General features: G+C 19.2%; 1 protein-coding gene across 2 annotated transcripts; it reads left to right on the top strand.

Annotated features, from left to right (window-relative positions):
- The first annotated feature begins 4515 nt into the window (after nt 1–4515).
- On the top strand, nt 4516–27109 carry LOC100865519 (vanin-like protein 1). Of its 2 annotated transcripts, none has more exons than XM_003697972.4 (8): nt 4516–4724; nt 23594–23700; nt 24523–24663; nt 25018–25164; nt 25249–25409; nt 25470–25684; nt 25767–25871; nt 25983–27109. In XM_003697972.4, the coding sequence occupies exons 2-8, from the start codon at nt 23641–23643 to the stop codon at nt 26699–26701; spliced, it is 1548 nt and encodes a 515-aa protein (XP_003698020.1). In that variant the 5' UTR covers nt 4516–4724; nt 23594–23640; the 3' UTR covers nt 26702–27109. The 2 variants fall into 2 exon arrangements, with proteins under 2 accessions (XP_003698020.1, XP_086772889.1); XM_086916763.1 differs by lacking the exon at nt 4516–4724 and adding an exon at nt 22679–22762.
- The last annotated feature ends 321 nt before the right edge of the window (nt 27110–27430 follow it).

Raw genomic sequence — 27430 nt, 5'->3', positions numbered from 1 at the left:
TCTGATTAAATTCACGGGATAAATAGAATTATTGAATTATAATAATCGATAATCAAATTAATAAATATATAAATTGAATACAGAATTAACAATAATAACAATCAATGTTATAATTTTAATACAAATATTTCCTAACGAAATTGATTTTTCGCTGGAAGAAACAAAAAAAAACTAATCTTTTTTACAAATATTTTATAACTTTTCAAATATTTCTCACTTTCTTCTTTCTAATTTTTCTCTTCATTCGTTCTTCTTTTTTCTCTTTGTTTTTTCACCTCCACTTTTCTTCTTTTTTTTAACTTTCTTTCCTTTGTTTTTGTTTCATTTGTTTTTTCTCTATTTTTAAATTTGAAAATATTTTTCGAGGTAAAATCAAATGTTTATATTTCACTGGTTTTCAAAAAAAAAAAGATTAAAATTAATGAAAAAATTAAAGAAAATATCAAAGAAATTTTTTTAGTTTATTCTTCTTCTATCCGATAATAATTTTAATCTTATCATGATTTGATCAAAGAATTCGTACAAATTTGACAAGTTTAATCGAAGATTGATCAGATCAAATGTAAGGATAGTGGTGTACACGTTTGCTTTTCAATGAATCTAACAAAATGACATCAATGTGAGGAAGAGTAAGGGAAAATGGTGAAAAGACAAAAAGATTGATCAATGACTGAAGATTAATCACTGAGAGAAAATGCTTTGAAGATGTTGACTAACATTAGTTTATAATTAAAAAAAATTTGAATTATTCTAAATATTGAATTATTTTGAAAACCAATCAAAATTAATATGCTTTATATTTAATCGATCGGATCAATGTCGATTCTTCATTATATGATAAATATATTCAGCCATTGCTCTTCGATGGGAATATCCATTTCCCTCGATTTTCTATTATATTCTCGGCAAATAAGGACAAGGATAATAATAACAAGGACACATCAAGGAGTAAGTGCAACACAGAACGATGAGAATAACAATGACAACGATAACGTCGAAAAATATAGAATGACAAAGACGATAATAACGACGAAAACAGTAACGACGATGATGATGATAATAACACTAATAAGAAAAAATGAAGATCGATATTAGAAACGAGATATTCTTGAAAAAGAGATACGAATGAAAAATGTAGAGAAACGGTCCAACGATTATTATACGCTTTGTCCAACGAACGAGTCGTTTGCTAAACGCGAACTACCTCTCTCCTCTGGTATGACCTACTCGTACACTGCTCTCAGCTGCTTTCAACCCCCGGAATCCTACCGTTACCCCTATGACCAATCCCCACTTTCTCCTTCCTTCCTCTTCTCCTCATCTCTTCTCTACGCTCCTCATCACCACTTCCTTCTCCTACCTTTACTCTCGTTCCCACCCATTTCTATCACTCTGTATCCCACTCCGAATTCTCCCACTCTATACTTGCACTGTACCCCTCGATATGACTCTTTCTGGACTTTTGCTTCCCCTCTCACTCCTATCAGGATAAACTATATATACATACACATGTATAGTCTCTTTATTTTTCTGCAGTTTTCTCTTTTGTCCTCTTTTTGCTCGCATTATTTTCTTTCTTGATAGATTGCTTCGTTCGTTCCATGATTCTACCATTTTTTATATCGAATATCCTTTACCGTCCAACGATCCTGCACATATTATATAAATATATGTATATCAATTGATATATTCTTTTGCTTCTTCATTTATTTCTCTATAATCTTAATATTGTGCACATTTCTTTTCTTCTATTATCCTTTCAACCAATCCTTTCCTTATTTTCCTTTCATCCTATTTCGTTTTGTTTTTACATCCCTTTTTTTTTTACATTCTCTACATTTGTTTCTTCTTTTATTTTTACTCATGTATTTATTTTTTATTTTATTTTTCCATTTTAGTTTTTTGCAAATAACGATAATTTGTTCGTTATTCTTTTTTGTTTGACATGTTATTATATTATATTATATTTCATATTATTATATTATAATTCAGTTTCTTAAATTTTATTGAAAAAATTTTTTGCAATTTTATGTTTTTTATAAAAATTTCACATTTATATATATATATATTTTTTTGCTTTTATTTGTTATATTTGCATATATAATTCAAAGAATATAAACAGTTACAATATTTTTTTAACATATTTCAATTAATATTACATTTACATTTACATTTACATTTACAGAAATTAAATTTACTGATAATCGAATTGATAAAGTTCATAGTCGAATAATTAATTTAATTAATTCAATAATTATTATAAAATTTATTAAAAATACAGGAGAATTTAATATCTTAAATGGAACAAAATGTCTTAAAAATTGTAAAGAATTTTTATAAATTAAATAAATTAGAAATCTAAATCATAAAGTTAATGATAAAATTATATTTAATAATAAATGTCTTGTTATAATAAAAATGTTATGGAATTAATCTAAATAAATTTTCAAATATAATATTTTATAATATAAATTATTAATCTATAGCATTTCTGTAAGAGATATTTTGATACTGAAAGAATTATATACAATTAATAAGTAACATTATGATGTTAAGAATAAATTTATGTTTTTTAATTCTTAATTATAGAATGTGAAACCATAATTTTTATCTTTGCTTACGATAACTTATGATTCATATATCTTTTTATCGTTATGTATTTTTCAATGAAAATCTAATGTTCAATTATTAGCGGTTTATATGTTTTTAATTATTAGTGTGATTAATTTATTTTTTAGCAGCATTTGTTATTTTTTTACTCATTCTACATTATTCATTATTTTTGATTTATTATATTTGATATAATTGAAACACTGTTAATTCTCTTTTATATTTATTTATATTTATTTTTATTTTTATTATAAATTGAATATCTATATATCAAATGAATATCTGATCTTGATAATTATTCTTATATTTTTATTTGCTATGGAAATAAAATCTGATTTTTATTATTTATAATTTGGCTTTATTTTTTTTAAGTTTATTTTTATCTAAAATTAATTACCTATTATCTTAGTTTTATTTTTTTTTAATTTATTTTATCTAAAATTAAGTACCTATTATCTTTTAATATACTTTTTACAAAAATTAAAAAGAAAACAGATATAAACTAAAACCATATAAAACAAAATAAAAACTTCATAAATAGAAATCATAATTAAAAAGATATAAATAATAAAAGATAATAGATAATTATCAAAAAAAGATTTCCAATATATTTATAATGTTTAATTTTAATAATTAATTATAATTATTTAATTTTGAATCAAATTTGGATCAAATTTCTCTTCGTTATTAATGTTAATTATTAAAAAACAAAAACAATTAGATTTGATTTTTATTCGACACTTATATATATATAATACACAACAAATTTTATAACAGTCTATACGACTTCTTATAGTAATTACATAAGTTTTAATACCTATAATAGTTAATGTATCAAACACATAATCTGTCAAATATATTATGATATGCCAAATATTTATTATTATTATTATTATTATTATTATATTATCAACGCAAGGACAAGATTATTTTTATTTTCATTTCATATCATGAAGAATAGCAATAAATAATGATAATATGAATAACAAAACAATTGCGAAAATATGTTTAATAGTTTATCTTAGTTTTTTTTTCTATATCAAATATATATATATATATATATATATATATATATCAAAATATATATCAAATAAATAAAAATTTTAAAGAATTACAATTCCTATATGCGCAATGCACTATATGAATTTTAATAAAAAAAAAATTATATATGCAATCTATAATGTAACAAGTGGAATATCTGTTGCATTTCACCAATTTAAGTGTTGCGAAATACCAGACTTGGCAGATTTCCAATTGGCATCTTGTCTGAAATTACGAAATTTATAGCATACTACCTCTTCAGATCTTTCTTTTTTGTGATTTTTTTTTTAAGTTTGTCAGTCGATCATAGTTTCGATATTCGATAAGAACCTATCTATCATTAGCAATAATGACAAATGAATATATATGGTTTTAACATTGATTCAAATGATTTCATTTATAATTTAATGAACATATATACATACATACATATATATATTATATTATATTATTTTATTATATTATTATTGAATATATATATTCAATATTTCATATTTCATTTTGATGATTGAAAAGAACAAGAACTAAATTTCAAATAATATATAATAAATTTATTTATTAAATTTACATTATATTTATTTTTAAGACAATGTATCACGTATAGGTATAAAACATAAATTTTATGAATTATATAATCAATTCGATGAAATGTATGTTCAACTGAATATAATAATTGAAAAAAATTGCGCGCGCAATACTACGTATAATTATATTTCATTGTCTTTTTCAAAGTATTCGAATTTTTTCAAATATAATTTAAACATTTAAAACAAGAGATAAATTATATAAAAGATAAATTTATATATTATAATGACTATGTCATCATAAAAATTAATCAATTATTTAATCATAAACGAATTACAGAATAAACCTATCTATTATCTGATAGAATTTCAAGTTACATGTGTTCGGAAAAAAAATTAATTAATTATTCAAGAATTATATTCGGTTTAATTACGAAGTTAGTAAAATCATCAAAAGTAATGTTTATCTTTTGTTATATTTGTTATATATGTAATATTCATGTTTGACATGGAATATTAAATATTTATATTTAATATTTTTTATAACAAGTAAGTATTTAACATATATTTTAGTTTTATTGAGGTTAGAATTGCTGTTATGTTTTTGTTATTAATAAATATATACATTTAATAATATATTAAATAATAATTATATAAATTTAAATTTTGACGAGGTTAAAAATATAGTTATATTATCAAAACTACATGTACACATAAATATTTTTTAATGATGTATATTCATAGTTTTGTAATTTATCTATTATTTTACTTATTTAATTAAATATTTAAGAGGAAGAATTTAATAAATTATCCTATGATTTTTTCTTATTTTGAATTAAGTAAGTAAAATTTATTTTTTATTTTATTATATTATATTAACTTTAAGATTAGATTGATTAAATTAAAAATTTTAAATAGTTTATTTGATAAAAATTTTTTAAAGAATATTAAAAATATTAATATTTAGAAATTTTGTAATGAATTTGAATGCGAAAGCCTATATTCATAATTTTAATAAGTATATATATTGTTATATTGAATATATGTGTATATTGAATATAAATAAAGACACGGTTTTATTTAAACCATGTTTGATGAAAATTGATATTATTACACATTGTTAGAATAATTTTAATTTATGTTATTTATAGAGTTTACTTTATAGAATATACTTTTTTAAAAAACGTTAAGAGATATATATAATTTATTAAATAAAGTTTATAGTTATTTCTAAATATTTGATCATATCATCATATAATATTTTAATATTATCACATTATTATAATATGCGTATACTTATTTTTATTCAGATTTAGTCCTGATAATTAATATCAATCTTCTGTTGTCTATAAATAAATAATGAGTCCATATATGAATTAGAAAAATATATATCTTATAGAAATTATATTTATTATATCTACAAATTTAAAATCCAATGAGTGAAAATTACATAGGATAAATTGATTTTTCACTTTTTAATCTAGTGTTTTTGATAATTGGCTCACTTTAACTCTTTTGTGATTAAAATTTCTTTATAGTATTCTAAATATGTATAATATTTGTTATAATATTTGTTTATATTATTTAATATTTATTATATAATATTATTTAATATTTGTATACATAATAATATATTGTTTGCAAAACAATATATAATAATAAATTTGTTTGCAAAACCTTTTTGATGTAAGCAATTTATTTTTTGTAGATATTTAATTCATAAGTTTTTAGAATTCATTAATACAATTCATTAATACAATGTATATTGAAGCACCATCTAGCAGTAAATAGGTGAAACTATTGAGTTGCTTTTAGATAGCAAAATCGAAGAATTCAAATATTTAGATTTTTAGATTAAAAATTCAAAGAAATTTTTAAGAACTCAAATTAAAACCTAGATTTTAAATAATAATTCAAAATTTATTTTATAGATAATTGTAGAAAATATGAATACAATTTTTACTTTTTAATTTATTTGCAAAATCTATATATAATTTTTATGAAAATCTTAAACATAAAAACTTTACAAATTTACCTCTATATATTGAACTTTTATTATCGTTATTTATGGAATTTGAAATTTATAGCTAAAATTATAACATAACAAAATATAAAATCAATTATTATTCAATATTGTTTTTTTCTTTTAACATGTTCACTGTCCCATATATCATTGTTGCATCGATGTTTTACTCTGCCATATGATATATATATATTATTGATTCATAACACGTTCTAAATATCATTTTTGCAATGATTTAATCAATATTAAATTATATCTTATACAAAAAGATATCTAGATATATAGTTATTAATATTACATTTTGATAGGAGTTAATATTGATTGGATTTTGACACATAGAATGTGTTTGTGTGTTAAGTCAACGTGTGTGTCAAAGTGTATATATCATGTATCAAAATATCATGTATTATATCTGATAACAGAATAGTAAACGTGTTAAAATATTAACAATCTTGATACATGCAATTGAATAATGTTATCTTTTCCAAATATTTTAAGTTTATATTTTCGAAATGGATATTAATTTTTGTCTTTTTCTTTTAATAATCTCATTACACACATATACATACAAATATGTGTACTTAACATGTAATTTATATTACATATATTTTATATTTGGAATGGAATGCAACCTAAAATGATTTTTTATTTTTATTGATTTTTGGAGATACAATGTAATCTTTTACACTCTAACTTTATATAAATTATAAAAAATGAAATAAAATCTCTTGTTCGATTTATATTTTAAAACATTTCAAATATAAAATTTTATAAGATGATAGCTTTTTTGTTTGTATTATTATAATTTTTTTATTATTTTCTTTAAAAAAAATACAATTAATATATAAGTGGATAAACAAAATATGATATGAAATTAATTTTTCTTCTTATCCAAAAGACTTTATGTTAATTAAAGGTGTCTTGAGATTTAGAAGACCATCTTTGTTAATTTTCTATGTTGATTATACATGAAATTATCTCCATGTCCGTTCTGTTTTTTGATCCGTTGTTTAGTTTTCTTTGCTTAAAGATAAAACCATGCAGCTATACCGAAAACTATTAATATTGCGAAAGCACCAATAGTTTCAAAAATTGTTGTTAAAATTATATTTTTTTGCTCCATGTCAAATTCCTTTGGAAAAAGAAGTTTAAAAAAAGAAATTTCAAATAGATAAAACTAATTTACATTTAAACTAATTTATATTTCAATATTATATTTTTTTTAATTTCTTTTCATTTTTCCTTACCCTCTCAAATATATATTAAAAAATGAAATTCGCGATTACATATCTTACATATCTTCGATAATCTTTATCGAATATAATTATATAGGAAATTATAAGTTTTATATATATGATATTAAAATATAAATTTTTTAATATTTTAATATAAATTAAAATTATATATATATAATATATAAATATATAATTATTATTATATAATATATAATTATATATATTAATTAATATAATATATTAGTAAATATATATATATATATAATTACTAATATAGTTAATATATATATGAAAAATTTGGTATAGTTACAAAATTAAGTGAACAAATGGTGAAAATTAATAAAATGAAGTGAAGTTAATAAAATATATTGTTATATAATTAATCAAACATATTGTTATATAATTAAATTTTATTTTTTACACATCTTTATAATATATAGAATATATTATTTAATTAACTATTATATAATTATAAATGGATATTACAAATAATTTAAAATTAATGATTAGTATTACTATGTTTTGCTATAATTATATATATAATAAATTTTTATTTTTTATTATGTTTTAAAATCTTTATTAAAGTTTTCAAATATTTAAAAAAAATGTTTAAATTACTAAAAAAAATTAGTTAAAATTAATTAAAAAAAATTTAGTCACATGAATTATTATCATGTTGAAAAATTTCTTATCTTTATCTTTTTATAAAGCTTCTTCAAAATTTATTACATTAACCTATTTATTGATATTTCTAATTTTATTAACTAAATCTAATGATTCAGTTCTTTTCCAGAAAACTTTAATCATCTTGCAATAAATTTAATTATTTATATATAATAAATGATTTCTTTGTTCTCTCCAAATATTTTTAATTATTGTAAATCAAATTTGATTCTATCAATCGATACTAGAATCTTCTATCAGAGTGGTAACAATATTGTAAATTTGAAAAATCCATAATTAACAAATTTAATTGTTAATTTTAATTGCTAATTAAATAATCTATATGAATACTATAAAAATATATAAAAAATAAAACTTAATCATGTAATATCAATATAATTTTGATTAAGCTTTATCAATTTATTTTTATCATTTAATTTCATTCTTGATTTATTTATTATAAGTATATTAAATTTATATTTTAATATTAAATTTTAGTTAAATTATGTATTATAGGAAATATAGTTTCAATCATTTGATCTTGATATACGTATATTGTCAAGTATATTATTTCAATTAATATTTTTTTTAATTTACTGATTCTATGTTGGATCAAGTAAGTCAAAATTTAACATAATATAAACCCACCAACCCACCAACATATTCGAATATTGTTATTTACACGTTTGCTGATATTTATCTACGAATCATGACGGATAACATCTTCTGTATTATTTTTATATAACTATCTTAATGTTTATAGTAATTATTTATTATATCTAATTGTAATTGGCAACATTCAACTCAGGAAAAAAATTGAGAGCAAATGATAACTAAACATTGGATTAATAAACATTGGTACCCATTAATAAATTATGTTTACATATTGGTATACATATTACATATACATTATATATACGTTGGCTTAACATATGAAAATAATTAATTTTCGAAATATTTGCCAAAAATTATTGCACAAATTATTTACTAAAACTTATTTACTTTATTGCATTAATATGTAATGTGATCACTAGTTATCTCTTATTTTTACAGTGATCAACGTTCAAAATATATAACGAATTGATCAAAAAGTTATTTTTTTGTAGATTTTGATAGAATTAAACTATCTCAATCCCAATTTATAACAAATATATAGAATAAATACTAATGCTATTATATTGTAATTTCAATCGCTTTATTGTTTTATATTTTTTTTCGCATTTCACGGATCCAAAGGATTTATAAATTTATAAAATTTATAAAATTTATAGAATATACAATAATATCTTGCTATTAATAGAATAGTAATATTAATTCATCTATTATACATTTTAGATACTGACTATCATGTATATACATATAAGCAATTAATAAACATGTTGGCAGGCAATATATTATCATGAATATATACGTATAGGCAAAATTTAATATAGTAGTAGCAATTTTTTACAAATATCTAAAAAACTGTAAAATTTTCAAAGTTTGTATTAGCAAAATAAAAAGAAAGTGAATTCTCACTCTGTCCTTTTATTTTCTTCATTTAATTTGTTTTCAATTGCTTAATAAATAATATTCAATTAAGCTATTTTTATATATCAACTTTTATATGATTTCTAGAATTAATCTATTTATTATTCCATTATATTAACATTTTGTATTATTAATAAATTATAATAATGATTCCAGAAAAAACTATGCAATATGCACTTTATCGATCTTAAAAATATATGTATAATCCCTTCACTTTTATATAGATATTTTCCATTTTTTATACTGAAAGGAAGTTGTTATTCACCGAGGACAAACCAGAAATAAATAACATGACGATCAATTTTTTTATTATTTTGGTTCATAAAACAGAATGAAGATAGCCCTATCAAACAAATATTTTATATATAAAGATAGTAAAATTTATTTCATTTGATTTCGAATAATTCAATTTTTTAACGATTAAGCGATTATTATATTGCAACAATATTGTATCATTTTTCCTATTATTATATATATTAATTAGATTGATTTATTGATTATTATATTGATTATTAATCAATATTAACAATTTCCTTATACTTTTCTTTCTTTTTATCAATTTTTTTTTATATATTTTATTTCTTTTCTCAATTTTCTTTTATTGTATTTTTTTTATATTCATTTATTTCTATTGAAAATAATAAAGAAAAAATCCTAAAATCTTTAAAAAAATCTATATAGTTATGTATATATATCCCAAAAATATTGTAGAATTATTAATAATTATTAACAAAAAACATTTATGGAGGTTATACGGTTAATTACGAACCACATTTTAGTCAAACCGTGATAGTAGTATTAGCTATGTGTCGCCGACTAAACAGGAACAAATCTATTTCAAGAAAAGTGTGCTGAATATTATATTTATTTATTTATTCATTGTTTGTGCTATAATTTGATATAACTAATATTATTATTAAGATTTATGATTGAATGTTTTTTAATAACTCTTTAATATAATGAAAGTTTTTGCAAAGGAAAATGTTGTTCGAAATTACTCAAGAATCTCCAGTGAACGATGATTGAAAATAACGTACATTTTCGAAGTCCTCTACTTTTATTAATTCTATTTTATATCGGAATTCAAAATAATCATCATTAATATTAATTTTTAATTATAATTATCTTCTTTGATTAGATATAAATTCCATAATAATGATAATAATAATCAATATTTAAGATAATGCGAGCAAACTCATTAAATTTAATTAATAATAACAATATCTAGTATACCAAATAAAAAAGAGAAGAAGAGAGAAGAAAAAAAAGAAGAGATATAATGAGAAAAGATGAGATAAACTATTTTTCAAATAATTTATTTATTTATTAATTTATTTTATACGGGATAAAATATATACAAAATTATAATAATATAAAAATTATTTAATGATTAACTAAATAAATCGTTAAAAAAACAAATATTGTTTTCATTGATGATTACACAAAATTAATCAAATTTCAAGAAGAATATAGTTAACAGCAATAAACATTAAGAACAAAATATATATTCTTAATGTATTTAATATTAATAAAATAAGAAAATAGGTTTCATAATCAATCGATTGATTTAATAATTACTGTAAAATCACGCGTTAATTAATTGATTTTTCTTCTTCTATTTCTCAATATTCAATAGTATTCGATTAACGAACAATATTTTCAATAGTTTCATATATAATATTCATTATTCATAAAAATATTTATTATACATTTAATATATGCTTTATTTTAATAATCTATATCTATATTATTTATAAAATAAATTAAAATTTTTTTTTTCAAAAGTGCATTTATTGTATTTTATAAATATGATTTTATAATTTTAAAATTGTATTTTACAATTTATTTGATATAATTACTAATTTGATATAATTAAAATAATTTAAAAATTAAATGAAATCACAATTATCAAAAAAATATTCAGATACTTTAAAAATTTATATAAAACAAAATAATAATTTTTTATAGAAATAAAATATTGATTTTTATATATTCTTGCTTCTATAATAAGTAATAAATTTAAATAGCCAAAGATTTTGATGAAATTATTTATTACTAATAATTTATTTTATATTTTATTCCTATTTTAGATGAATTTATCATTTTTAATGTATATTACTATTTTCTATTCATTTTAAAATCTAATTGTATGAAAATGATCATGCAATGTATTAATATCATTATTTATTTAGTTTGATAATTTAAATTTGCTAATTAATGTATTTGATTATACTACTAAATTAAAAATGCATATTCTTATTAAATTCATAAAAGAAGAAATTGGAAAGGATTGATATATTTTTATATTTTACACATTAAAAATAAAAAAGAAGTATATGCTTTAATATAGAATGTTTTATATAAATTACATTAAGTTGAATGATTGTTTTAAGTAAATTTATTAACTTCTTTACTAAAAATCATATTAGTAAAGAAAGTTTCTGTACTGAAAAATATAAATTTTTATTTTATTTATATAAGATTTTTATCATTATATATTGATTTTTAGAAATTAATTTTTATAAAAATATTAAATCAATATTAATAAATTAAATATAATATATAAATTAATATAAATTAATATAAAATAAATTAAATATTAAATATATACATATATACATATATATGCCAATTCTTATTGCTTTCAATTTAAGATTAAATATTATTAGAATTATATAATTTCTAAAATTTTACATTTGAAATAATTAAGGAAGATTAATAGATATATTATATGTTTCTAAAATAATTTATCTTATGTAATCTGTAATTGCGATATGTAATTAGATGTTCTTCAATAAGTAACTTATAATGGAAATAAAATTATGATGGAAATTTATTTAAAGATATCGTTTAAATGGAAATCTAAAAATTACCAAATAAATTTGCTTGATAATTGACATATTAAAAATGCTGTACTGAAAATTAATAAAAATAAATGAATAAAAACAATTAAAAAGTTCAAAATCAATAAAATTACATATTATCTAGATATATAATTAGATATAAAAATATCAAAAATATAGTTTTTTATCCAAATTTTATAACATTATAAATATTTATAAATGAAGAAGAAAAGTTATTAATAGAATATTCATTAACTTCAGTAAATTTTAATTATGGTTTTTGTTATGTTATATGTATATATTAATGTTATAGATTTTGAGAATAACATAAGTATTGATAGTGTAAATGAAAATGAAAATGTATTTTGTATTTATTGCAATTCTTTATATTCACATTCGAAATCAAATGAACATTGGATTTAATGTCAAATGTATTCCAAATGGTGCTATACACAGTGTACTATATATAATATTTGATTGAAATTTATATGAAATAAACTATTTTTTGTTTTTATGTCTCATATCTTCCATAATTATGAATCAAAGCTCCCTCCTATATATATATATATTTAATGTGTATATAATGCTCAAATAATAAATCAGCAGATTTTTTATTTTTTAAATACTTATATACAATACTGTGACATATGTTCAAGAATATATAATATTATTTTATCATGGATATAGATAACAAAAATAAAATATATTGATTTATTATATTAAAAATAAAAAAATCTGTTAATTTACTATGTAAATATTACAAGATCAAAGAAATCCATTTTTAATAAATATAATTAAATATATTGCAAATTTATCAAACTAAATTAACGAGTGTTAATTTAATTAAGTATTTTGTGCAATTGCATAAGTATTCTCATATAAATAATTGAATTATCGAATGAATAAAAAACAATTTATTACATAAACATTAAAACAATTTAAACATAAAATAAAAATAATAAATTCATCTAAAATAAGAGTAAAATATAGAATAAATTATTAAAAAGTTGTAAAATTATAAAATAAGATATTAAAAAATAATTTTTAATATTTTATGTTGCTTAAAATCTATTATAGAACCAAGAAAATATTAAATTAATTAAAAATTCTTTAATTTTTATAAAAAATTGTTGTTTTAGTTATTTTATTATAAATTTTTAAAATATCGAAATATTTTTATAATGCGAAAAATAATTGTATTTTTTTTTATTTTTTATATTATTTTTATTATATCAAGTTAGTTAAATAAGTTGTTTATATTCATAAAGTACAATAATATAAATACAATTTCTTTTGAAAAAAACAAATTTAAATTTTATTTCTTTTATAATTAATATATATATAAATCGTTAAAATAAAACATGTTAATGTCTAAATAAATAATTCTATATATATATATATATGTGAAATAACAAGCGATGCTCGGAAAACATAAAAAATGTAAAAAGTATGAAAGATTAGACGGCTTTAATATTTAACCAATTTGAATATTAAAAGTGAAACGATATTTATAATTGATTCTTCAGAAATTTTAAAAGTCTTAAAATTAGATCGAGCAAAACTTTTTCTTCTTTATTCAAAAAGCTTGTGCGCTTTTCGTAAATCGTAATTATTAATCGTAAATATTAAAATAATTTTTGGATGTGATGCATTCCATAGCCAAATAAACTGAAATTATGAAGAAAGAAGAAAAAAAGAGGAAGAGACTCTTAAATTTTAGTTTCGGGTTTTTATTAATTTCCAAGATATTATAAAAAATTTTTAGTATAATTCATTGAATTCTAAATATAGATATATATCCATGATAACATGATGCGATTGCTTATTTATTGTTTCTATAAATATATTGCAGAGGACAGTATCGAAAATATAATGAAAATCCAAAAATGTATAATCAATAGAAATTTATTATATGTAAATTATAATTATAACAATAAATATCAAGAATGATGTTGATATTCACTGTAACTTCGATCATTATAATTTCAATCATTTAAGGATTGTTTTATATTTTACTTTTGCATTTTGCAAATTCGAAGGATCCATGTAATGTCCAAATTCGGCATCCGAATCAAATCCTTTGAAACATTTTAAACATGATATTATTAATAATTGTCTATTATCATATTAATATATGATATATATTGTAATATATATTATTATATTATTATTTAATATTAATATGTTTATTATTATATTAATATTTATTATACTATTATTATAAAAAATAAATCAAGTTAATAATTGAAATTAATCGAAACGCTTGTCAATATTCATTTCATATTATTTCGATTCTATACAAATTTTCTTTTATATTAAAGTAAATTCTAATTTTTTTTTATCAATATTAAAATTATAAATATAATAATATTTTAATATTGAAATATAACATTATAATTGTTACAGAAATATCATGAATGTTCGAAAAATTAACAAGTTATATATATCGAGATATTAATTGCGATTTTTATTTTTATTTTGACAATATATGATCGATTTTTGCTAATACTTTCTATGATATCTTATCCATATAGTATTGTAAATATTTAATGTTATTCGCGTAATATTAGAAATGTTCAGTCAGAAATATTTAAATGGTAAACTGATAAAAATGATAATAAAATAAATATTAACTTAAGAGAAGTTTTAAAAAATCTTAGTCATAAAGATAACCCAAGTTTTATAATTTGACTCTATATGAAATGATATAATAAGATACAGTACAATGAAATAAATATAATTACGTATCTATAATGTTATATAGTAACATTGATTGATGTTAGATACAAGTAAGATATTGCAACTATAGATATTATTCGTGATTATTGTTTAATAGATTTATTTAAAAATTTTGTTTGTCATTTTATAAATTTATACTATATTACTAAATTTATACTTATTAAATTTATATATTATTACTCACTTTCGTTAATAATAAAAGCTTATTTGTTTATTCTTGTATATTGCCAATCATAGATTTAATAAATTTAACAATTTAGAACACGCACGAATAAGATTATATATATACTCGTATATATCACGATTAAAATAAAATTATGAAAAATTATTGAACTAATAATTAATATATTAATATGAAACAAAAGAATAAATTCAATTTGAATTATTGAATCGAAAATTTCGTTTTGTTAATTTGTTAATATGTTAATTTGTGAATAATATTGCAATATCGATTTCAATCATTTTTCATATTTTTATAAATGAAATTTATAAAAATTTAATAATGGAAATAGAAATCCTCATTAATTTCAATGATATATTGTAGAAATCAATATTAAAGAATGTTTTCTTGTATGTTACCATTATTCACTAATTTATGAGATTTGCAAAAAAAGATTACTATTGTTAAACATTTTAGATATTTATTAGACATTTATTATTTATTATTTCAAATCAATTATAATCCATTAGGAAATAGATTTTTTACTAATTATCCATTCTTGCCTGTTGCCGCCATGTGTTTATATTAAGAGGAGATAATAATTATATGTATAATAGCGAAAATTCTATATAATAATAATCTCTTTTTTTTCAAATATCTCGAAAATTCAAGATGCAAAAAAGAAATTGTTCAAAATGTTAATTTCTATAACATCATCGAAATCAGTGACAATCCTCTTATTTCGAATAAGGAAATCATTTTTTTGTAGGAAATACTGCATCTATTATTGCAAAAAAAATATATATATATTTCATAATTACATTTTATTTAAGAAATTAAAGTTATTCTTTACATTATCTCTACATCTATCTTTAAAAAAACTAATGTGAGATTTTATGATTCCTGAAATTATTTAATTTTTATTTGAAATATTATATAATTATAAATAATTAATAATTATAATAATTATAAAATATTATATAATATTATATATTTGAAATATATCATATAATTTTATATCAATAGTTTGGCAAATATTCGATTGGATCGTTTTAAATGTACACTATATATATATATAAAATTTAGATATATCATATAAATAGTAAATACATATATAATGACAAAATTACATACATACAATGACAAAATTTTGATTTTATATTAATAATTTATTGTTATGAAATATATATATAACATTTTTTTAATTTATATTTATACAATTTCTTATTTTATTTTTTTAAATATGAAACAAAAGTCAATTTCTCATATATTTTTCACTGATAAAAAAAATATTTATAATATATTATGATCTTCTTCATAATCATATTAAATTGAATTGTAATTAAATTGTATTGAATTGAATTTCTTCATAATCATATTGAATTGAATAATTCAAATTTTTCTTGTATTTTTAATCCTTTTTGAAATATTCGATCATATTCAAATAAAATAAATACTTTATATATATATATATTTATATACTTTAAAGTTTTTTATTTAAAAATTTTTTATTTAAAAGTTAAACATGTGTAATTTCTAATATTTTAACATACAGTTAATTATTACGAAATGAAAACAATAAAATAGATTAACAAACGAAAGAGAGAGAGAGAGAGAGAGAGAGAGAGAAAAGAAAAAGGAAACAATAGCATTGAAAAATACTCACCAAATAGAAAAAGAAATTGTTTTTTATCTCATTTTTAAATCCTAAGCACGGCAAACTTAAGAAACACTTTTTTTATCGTAACAAGAATAATTAATTATATTTCATCACGTTTATATTCATTATAAACATCCACTAAACTTTCAATGATAATGTTCGTCATTAGTATTCTTTTTTTTAATCGATGTTCAATAAAATTCTTATATGTTGTTAAATAAAATTTTTACATATGTAAAATTCACTAATCTACTAAAAAATGCAAAAATTAAAAATGATTATGAACGGAAATTTTTAATAGATCGAAAAAAAAAACAAATTTTAAAAAAGATTGAAAAAAATAAGAAAGAAATAAAAGCGTAAAAAAATATTTTAAAAAAATAAAACAGAATAAAAAAAGAAAGAGAGATTGAATTGATTTAAAGAAAGAAAAGAAGAAAATAGAAGAGTTGAAAATGAAAAAGTATAAAAAAAACAACGATTAAAACAGTGAAGAAAATGGTAATCGAAAAAAAAAGAAAATCAATCTTTGATACTGATTATTAATTTGAAAAACAAGAAAAAAGTTAAGATACAAGAAAAACAACTGCATGGCAGACAGCGTCGCGACGCACTGCTGCTTCGCGACTGCTAATCCCACCGCCGCAACATCGTCAGTTTTCCATCCATATATGAACTCGCGCTCTTGCTCTACACGATCCCCACTTTTTTGATTATGGCATACCTTGCGAAATTCAAGATTTTAAGGTACACTTTATCCATAATATCCCTAACATATAATTCACATGCTTTTTTTCAAACTTTTCTCTTAGTTATATTTTTTAATTTAACAAAATTCCATTATTTTTTTCTTTTTCTAACTCTTTCTCATCGTTAAATCTCATAAATAATTCACATTAATTTAGTTTCTTTCGAAATTATTTTCATATAGATGTTCATGTACCTACACACAATAAAATTGGATATTTCTTCAAAAAATTGAAATCAAAATCAAACATTACGGAATAAAAAATCAGAATTTTATCTTAATATGGCTATTAAAATCAGGAATTCTTATATTTTGAAATTTTTTCCGAACATAGAAAAATCAGTGAAAAATGAAGAATTGAAATAAAATATTCTTCGTTTTATCGTATAATGTGGAAAATTCCCTTTATAGTAAAAATGATACATCATTTTGAATAGCTATATTATCTGTAATATAAAAAATATAAAATTCTGCTTTACGTAGACTTAATATAATGTAAAGTACTTTCTTTGATCTTAATTTTGAGTTTGAAAGATGTTGTAAAACATTATTTTGAGTAATATTTTTTTTTATATCAATTATTTTTCTTTATGTAATTAAATTTATTATCAATTTTAGTTTAGTAGCCATAGTTTGCAAAATTATAAATAAATTTCTTGATTTTTAAAATTTATCTTTATATGAATTTTTTAAAGATTTTCTTTATGATGTATGACGGAAAAATTATTAAAAAAATGCAAAACGATTGGACTCCTAGTTAGAATTAAAATTTCATAAATTGATAGATTTGTTTACGAATGTATAGCGATTATAAGATATCGTAGATTCAATAGTTTTTAAAATTTTTAAAATTAAAATTTGCTCGAAAAATTCTTACAATAAAATACAATAATAATTATATATTTAGCGATATTAAAATTGTACGTTGTTAATCAAAGTTCAATTTCTTTTTGATGAATAGTTTTTTATCAATTAAATTATTTTTATTTAATTATTTATATTTATATTTTATTAAATTATTTATATTTATATGCTATATACTACTTTATATATACAAACACATATTTAATTTTGAATAAATTATAATACATTGTTTTGATTAAAAGACTTTAACTTTATTTCATATAAAATATATAAATTAATTGACCGACAAATTGAAAATCTTCATCGAATTTACAAGTTTTATTACTTGAAGTTTTATTAATTGAAAAGAAATTTTGAAAAATAATAAATTCATTATTTTTTAATTTGATATAAAATGTATAATTTATTGATATAATGTATGATATAAAACAAATCTAAGTTTTAATAATTCATAGAAACAGTAAAATGAGAAGTTCAATAAAATTGTAAAGAACGCGAATTTAGAATCCTATATTGATAAATATTATTATTATACATAAAGATCTAATATTTTTTCTCTATAATAATATATATTATTTTTCAACTTTTTATATAATAAATAAAAATAAAAACCTTTAAGAAATCGAAACAATATATTTAAAATTTATTTGAAATAATATGCGTTTATATATTTAAAGTATAATAAATAAGAATAATATCATTGAAAAAAATTATTTATCGAAAAAAAATTGAATTTAACCAACGATATACAACTTTAATATGTTATCGCTACAAAGATACATTTAAAATTGTATTTTCAATTATAAAAAATCTTAAAAAATCTTAAAAATTTTAAAAATCTTAAAAACTATTAAATATTTTATAATACTATATATTCGGAAACGTCAATATATAAAATTTCGGAGATTTAAAAGTCTTGTATTTTTCTTATAAGATTAATATCATTGTCATTGTTTTTTCAATCATAATTAATTCAATCGTAATTTTTAGTTATTATATATTATTTTCATGTTTCTTCAGATTTGTGAAAAGTCACTATGAACAAATGGAATGAATATGAGTAAATATTAAGTATAATATTAATTCAACTATATATATTCAACTTATATATATAATATAATAATAGTGATATAATAGTAGTAGTAGTAATATATAATATATACAATCTGAAAAATAGTATATTCGCTATATTTGCTGCTACGAAAACAATATATATAGACAGAATTTAATGTATAGTACTAAAAATTTTTTATAAATCACTCAAAAACTAAAGTCAATTGCCGATTTTATAGTAGGCAAAAGTTATTCAAAATGATGCAATATATTTAAAAATTATTAAAATTAATAAAGAGGAAACTAAATCAATTAATGTTTGGAAAAAATAAATTAAAAATATTTTATAAAATCGGTGCAATTTATTACAAATATTAGAAACATAAAACAAGAAATAAAAGATATTTTATTTTATTGTTCAGATTCAAAATTTTTTCTTTTATATTTCATAGGTTTAATACATGTTTTTATACATATGTATATTTTCACATTTTTTATTTATTTCCATTATTAAACATTGAAATTTTAACATTTAATAAATAAAAAATTGAATAGTTTAAAAATCATAATAATATTGTATTATTATTAATTATATATATATTTTCGTACACATATAATATACTTCAGGGATTTGAATGTCAAATATATCTTATTAAAATATAAAATTATCATTATGTCATTTTCAAATATAAAATCGTAGAATAAAGAATTCTAATACGAAAAATATCTATTATTAATATCAATATACTTCTATTAATTTTGAACCATTTTAGTAATCTATAATATACATATTAAATTTATCAAATGATTGTCATAGTTAATATTCTTAGAAAAAATTGAGCAAATATAAAACTTCTAAATTTGAGAAAACATAAAAAATTAAAATAAGGAGCTGTTCTTTTCATTAATTTAAATTTTAAATAATTTAAGTGTTAAATTTATTATATTTTAAGATTTTATGTTTTATATTTAATATATTACAATAAATTTTTCATAACAAATCATTTATTTGTGGTTGATCGAAATGGAATAGTTAATTCATGTAATTGTTACTGCATTAGAATAAGTTATTACTAAGAATTAAAAATCGCTTTTTAATAAAATATTTCATTTTTTAAAAAAATAAAACAAATTTTATTTATTTTATTCATAATATTTATTTTTTAATAATAAAAATATATTACTTCTAAAAAAAAGCAAACCAATATAATAAGCATAAACATTATCTTTGATATAATAAAATAATAATCTTGATTAGTCTTACATTTTACTAATAATAATTTAATAATATAATAAATAATAATTAATAAAATAAAATAAAAGTATAAGAAAATATAATATATATATATACATTTATATATATAATATATAATTTCTTATATATAATATATATAAAAAAATAAAATGAAATGAAAAGCCAAAGTTTAAAATTTCTAAATTGTTAAAAAACACAGAACAATTTATATATTTGCTATAGAGATAAATTATTAATATCATCATGTTTCAAATTACGGTAACAAGTTTTCGCATGTAATTTATAGGAATATTTTACTTATTGAATTATCATTCAATATATCATATCATACATTGAATTATCATATTACATTTTCTATTATAATGTTTTTAAATGTTATTTGATATTATGATTTGATTATAAATGTAAAAAAAATTAATGTTAAATAATTAAAATAGATCAAAAAATAATCAAAAAATATTTATCTTTATTATATTTTATTCTTATAATTGTATATTTATCTACATTATTAGATTCTTATATAAAATCATATTCACTCTCGAAAATGCCATTAAAATGGATGACGTGATGAATGGATGAATGGCATGATCGATTCATGCATTGATAATGATCGAAAGTATGACAATTATTTTTATTTTGAAAATATAATTATCGCAACACCATACTGTCAGAATTTTTAACTTTAATCTCATTCCACTTATTCACATATTTTAATTATTTTAATAAAATAAAGGATTAAAAACTGGGTTTTTATTAAAATTTCATTATTTTAAATACCATCAATAATATATATGTCCTAACTTAATATAATCTAATTATATATATAAATCTTGCAATGAAATGATAATTAAATTGCATTTACACATAATAACACGATGGAACCAATACAATATTGACTGAATCGTATTTTCAAAAAGAATAAAAATATTTCGATTATCGTATTTGGATTGGAAAGGGAAGAAATGAACATAAATCTAAACTTCATCTTCGATTATTTAATATTTCCAAGATAATAATAAAAAATTTTTGATATAATATATTGAATTCTACTTATACGAGTACGCACATGTATGTATCAGCACAATGCGATTACTTATGTATTATTTTTACAGATATAGTGAGTTGCAAATCTCGGTAATTTATTCGAAATAAGAGACTCTTCATTCATCTCGATTATTTTTTAATATGTGAAATTGTGGAATTCAATATTTTGAATAATTTTTTCTTTTACATGTTATCATTCTGTCTAATTTTTGAGATATTTAAAAAAAAGATTACTACTATCCCATTTTATAAAATTTTTTTTTATCTACATACAATAAATAAAAATATAAACTTATTTATTAAAATTTATTAAGATAATTTATTAAAAATATTAAGATAACTTTTTTAAAATTGGATCAAATAATTTGAATTGTTTTGAAAAATTAGAAAAATTAGTTTACTAGATAATGTGTAAAATTTAAAAAAATAAAATTTTGAAAAAATTATATAACATATATATATATATATATATATATATATATATATATATATAGAGAGAGAGAGAGAGAGAGAGAGAGAGAGAGAGTTATAAATGTTTCAAAATAGAGTGGAAACTCAATATAAGAATGGGAATAGGAAACGTTTGAAAATTTCTCCCACTATTCGAGTATTGCTTCATATCATACAACTGCAAAAGTAAATAATAGATAATGATTTCAATTAATCCTCTTGCGGTGCGAATATAAATGCAAGATAAGTAAAAAATATCATCAGTATATTGTGTATATACAGACTTGTGTATTCATTGCGGAATATCTTCTTAATACATGGTAAAATCTTATTATAATATTACATTTTGTTTTATTTTTAAACTATCGACAGACATCATAAATTCGAATATATTTAATCTGATAATAATACTAATTTTGCTATTTTATTTCATTAAAAATACATTATATATAATATATATAATATATTTGTGGAATATGTTTCAAAAATTGACTCTAGAAATAAAAAAACATAAAAGTTGATATACAAAAATGTCAATTAAAATTTATTTATTAAGTTATAATTTTATGTTATGAAATTTAAATGTATAAAAAAGTAGAATGAGATCGTTCTATCTTCATCATATCATTCTTTTACTTTGTCTTTTCTTTTCATCAAATACAAACTAAAAATATATAACTATACTGCAGATTTTATTTTAAATCTATAGAATAAAAACTTAGAAAATATTCAAAGTAGTAGTACGCATCATGACATTTTAAAAATAAGATAAATCTTTATTTAAATCATATATCTCCATTTTTTATTCATAAAAATTTTATTTTACATAAACATTTTTAGTAACTTAATAATTTAAACTTAATAAACTGACATTTCTGTACATCTTTCCAACTTTCATGCTTATTTTGACTCTAAAATTCTTCAAAGAATTTGTTTTACAAATATCCATAATATAAAAAGAAATAAATATATTATAGTAATAAAAAATATTTATAGTTTTTTAAAAAATTGCTAAGTCTTTTTTAATTTTGATATATTAAAATAAGAAATGAAAATTGACTTACATAAATATTATAATACATATTATAACACATATTTTTCTTATGCTTTAAATGTTCTATTATAATTTTATTTTAAATTTTCTTTTTTAGATTTATTATACAACATATGATATAAAACAACGAAAAGATTAAATAACATGTGTGGAAAATTGAACGAAGTCGGATTATTATTGATTTTCGCACAATTTTCATATCAGGTAAAATCTAAATTTTTATATAATAAGTGTGGATAATTACACAAAAAACTTTTTATGAACATGACAGAAGAAAAATTTAAATTAATTAAGAATTAAATTAAGAATTTTTTTATCAAATATCATAATTCGTATTTGAATATTTTGTGCTTTTTTGCATATCATATACATTTTATTAACTTTTGTACATTTAAATTTTATAAATGTATAAATATTCACAATCTAATTATATATAATATAATAATCAATGAAATAATGTACATATATTTATTATATTATGTATATTATTCAAGAAATAAATTAATTTGTATAATAAATTCGTATAGAGTATTAATATATTCATGAAGAGTTAGTAATATATTTCTGAAAAGTTAATTTTAAAGATTAGAGTGAACACAAAAATTAATTTATGATAAATAAATAATAAATTAATTATAAATAGTTAGCTTATTTATTAAGTTATAAAGAATTTGCGTTAGATAAAATGAAACGGAGATAACAATAGGAACAAAACAATAGTGTAATAAAGTTAGAATTGTTTCAATTTACTTTCGTCTTATTCTTTTTAAATCAAATTTTAATTAATAAAGTTATAATTAATTATATTAATTAATTATTTAATTATTATAATAACTATATATAATAACTAAATTATTAATTAATTATTTATTAAGTTATGATTAATTATAACTTAATAAATTTCATAATATTTTTGTACATCAATTTTTGTATTTGTTTTTTAACTTTTAAAATAAGGATTCTCTAAAAATGCCCTCCCTCCCCTCAAATATAAATACATTAACATTCTATATATATATGAAATAGATAACTATACAGAACTCAGCAGATTACTATACTGCAGCTGTGGTAGAATTTACACCAACTTATATCAGAGATAATGGACCATTAACATTATCAAAGAATACAGATGCATACATTAAATATATTGAAAAAGCAAGTAAACAGGTAAGCTCAACTGATTATTAATTTATCTATTATTATATTTTCTAATAATTTACTTTTTTAATAGTTGTTTGTCCTGCATTGTTTTATTTTTTCCAAGATTTTATGTTAATATTTTATCAGTTAATGTATTATTTTCATTCTTAGATATCATATTGTTTTCAATAACAAAACGTTAAATTTCGCATTGAAAGGATTCAGAGAAGATTTCGATATTTTGGAATTACATTCTCAAGCTTTTATCATTACACAATTGATTTTCCGTATCCTATGTACCATAGTTCTAAATAAGTACTTTTTGAGTTGCAGGACACAATACAATTTGCTTTTGTAATATTTTGATCAAAAATTTTACAGAATGCTGATATTATCGTTTTTCCGGAAGATGGACTGACATCATTTCATATGCCTAATAGATCACATATGGATTCCTGGACAACATTAATTCCTTCCGTTCATGATAATTATGTTCCTTGTACAAATAGAAGTATCGATGTCAGCGAAGTAAATACTTTATATATTCACATTTAATAAACAATTGTTTTCATCTCAATCTTTATTTTTTTTATTTAATGTTTATATTCATAGACATTAAAAAAATTATCATGTGCTGCAAGACAAAATCGTATTTATGTAGTAATAAACATCGCTGAAAAACGACTTAACAATGATGAATGTTCTTCGAATCTTACATGGCATTATCATAACACCAATGTCGCGTTTGATCGAATGGGAAAGATAATTGCTAGGTAATTATATTTCAAAATCGATTTTATAACAATTTCTTTATTCTTTATCTTCATATATAGATATCGCAAAGTAAATCTTTATATGGAAAAACAATTTGATAAAACCAAGATACCGGAAATTGTAACTTTTGATACTGATTTTGGAGTGAAATTTGGTACTTTTATATGTTTTGATATATTATTTTCGGTACCGGCTTTAAATTTAACAAGAACATTAGGAGTTTCAAATATTATATTTACCACTGCCTGGTTTTCGGAAGTACCATTTTTAACTGGTATTTTTATTTTTTCACTCTACATATTATTTATTTTAAAAATGATTAAATATTATTTTTCATTTGTAATATTTTTTTTCAGCCGTACAAACTCAATTCGGATGGTCTTTTGCCGAAAACGTAAATTTACTCGCGGCTGGATATCATCAACCGAATACAGGAACTCTGGGAAGTGGTATTTATTTAGGTAATAATATTATGTATTAATGTTACTTTTTCATTTATAAGAAACAATTTCTTATCATTCACTATTATTATCATTATTTTCAATGCAATTAATTTTTCGATATTTTTTTAGGTCGTAATGGATTAATTAATGCTACCATGTTTAGTAATCCTAAATATCGACTTTTAATATCTCAAGTTCCAAAATCAACTAAATCTAGAGAAATTAAAGAGAGACAAATAGTACAAAAGTTAAGAAAAGAGAAAAAGAAAAATCAAAGAACGAAAAAATATATTATACGCTATGAACCATTCAACTTTTACAACAAGCCAAAGAAAGGAAATATTCTCGATTCGATAAAATTATTACATGATAATGTTACATCATTCGAATCTATTTTGTTCAATAGTTCGATAATTCAAAGTGTTTGTTATCGTAATTTTTGTTGCGATTTTGAAGCTCGTATTGATACTATCAATTTATCACCAATCCATTATCGTGCAGTAGTTTTTGATAATGTTCGATTATACGGTAAGGAAGTAGAAGCTGGTGTTCGTTTATGTGCTTTGATCCAATGTTCTAATGATTCAATTCGCTCTTGTGGTTTCATTGGTCAATCCAATACTACGTTTTTTGCTTTAAGCATTACGGCACGATTTAATGATTATCCAAAAATTTTGGTAATGCCTAGTGTACTCAATTCTTCGCTTCTTCCTTTCGAACAATGGTCATATATTGAACATACATATGGGAAACAAACAAATCTAACTATTGTTTTAAACGAACCAACAAAAAATCTCGTTACATTTGGTATATATGCTAGAGATTTTGAAAAAGATAAATGGTATTAATTTTAACAGTTAAATTTATTATTTTTTTTTGGTTTAAAATTTTTTTTTAAAGTAATGTTTCAATAAAAATATTACGCAATGTTATGAAAATATATATATACAATATATATATATATATAATTTATTTCAACTTTACATGATTATTTGTAATGATACGCAAAAATAGCAAAGAAATGAATTTAGTTTAGTCAAAAAGATAAAAAAGACATTTTTTTAAGTCATATTTTTTGAGATTTTTAATTAATTAATTTTTTAAATAGAATTATATATTATATTAATATATTGTTATAATGTGATAGTTGAATCTAACGACTTATAATAACTATTACATGATTTTAATACGAAAAATATAAAAATGTATATAATAAGTGCGAATAATAAAACAATTACAATTTATTGAAAAAAAAATTAATTGTAATAATTATTCAAAATTACATTCATTAGTTTTTAAGTATTTAAGCTATTACAGAAACACAAGTTTTTCGAATATTTTCTTTCATATTATATATTGTATTTTGTTAAAAAACTTTTTTTTAAAATCTCATAGAAAAAAGAATTGTAAGAATAATATCAGGAGATTGTGAAAAGATTCCGACTTTCTCTTCCTATCCATCTATCTAGATATGAAATATTATACTGCGAACGAGCATAATATAGTAATATACTATCTTATCGAAATCATATTCAAATGTAATATTAATGAAACATCTTTTAATAACATCAACAATA

Source organism: Apis florea, unplaced genomic scaffold (genome assembly GCF_048593485.1).
Source record: "Apis florea isolate Af1SG1 unplaced genomic scaffold, ASM4859348v1 contig_3803_pilon, whole genome shotgun sequence".
Taxonomy (NCBI): Eukaryota; Metazoa; Arthropoda; class Insecta; order Hymenoptera; family Apidae; genus Apis; species Apis florea.
Note: the sequence above shows the minus strand (reverse complement) of the source record. Positions and strands in the feature narration are given on the sequence as shown.

What these genes read in the sequence shown, in the direction of transcription:
- LOC100865519 (XM_003697972.4), top strand. Translation starts at nt 23,641, where the DNA reads ATGTGTGGAAAATTGAACGAAGTCGGATTATTATTGATTTTCGCACAA. An exon ending in GAAGTATCGATGTCAGCGAA is followed by an intron (nt 25,165 to 25,248) that starts GTAAATACTTTA and finishes TTATATTCATAG; the next exon opens with ACATTAAAAAAATTATCATG. An exon ending in ATGGGAAAGATAATTGCTAG is followed by an intron (nt 25,410 to 25,469) that starts GTAATTATATTT and finishes CTTCATATATAG; the next exon opens with ATATCGCAAAGTAAATCTTT.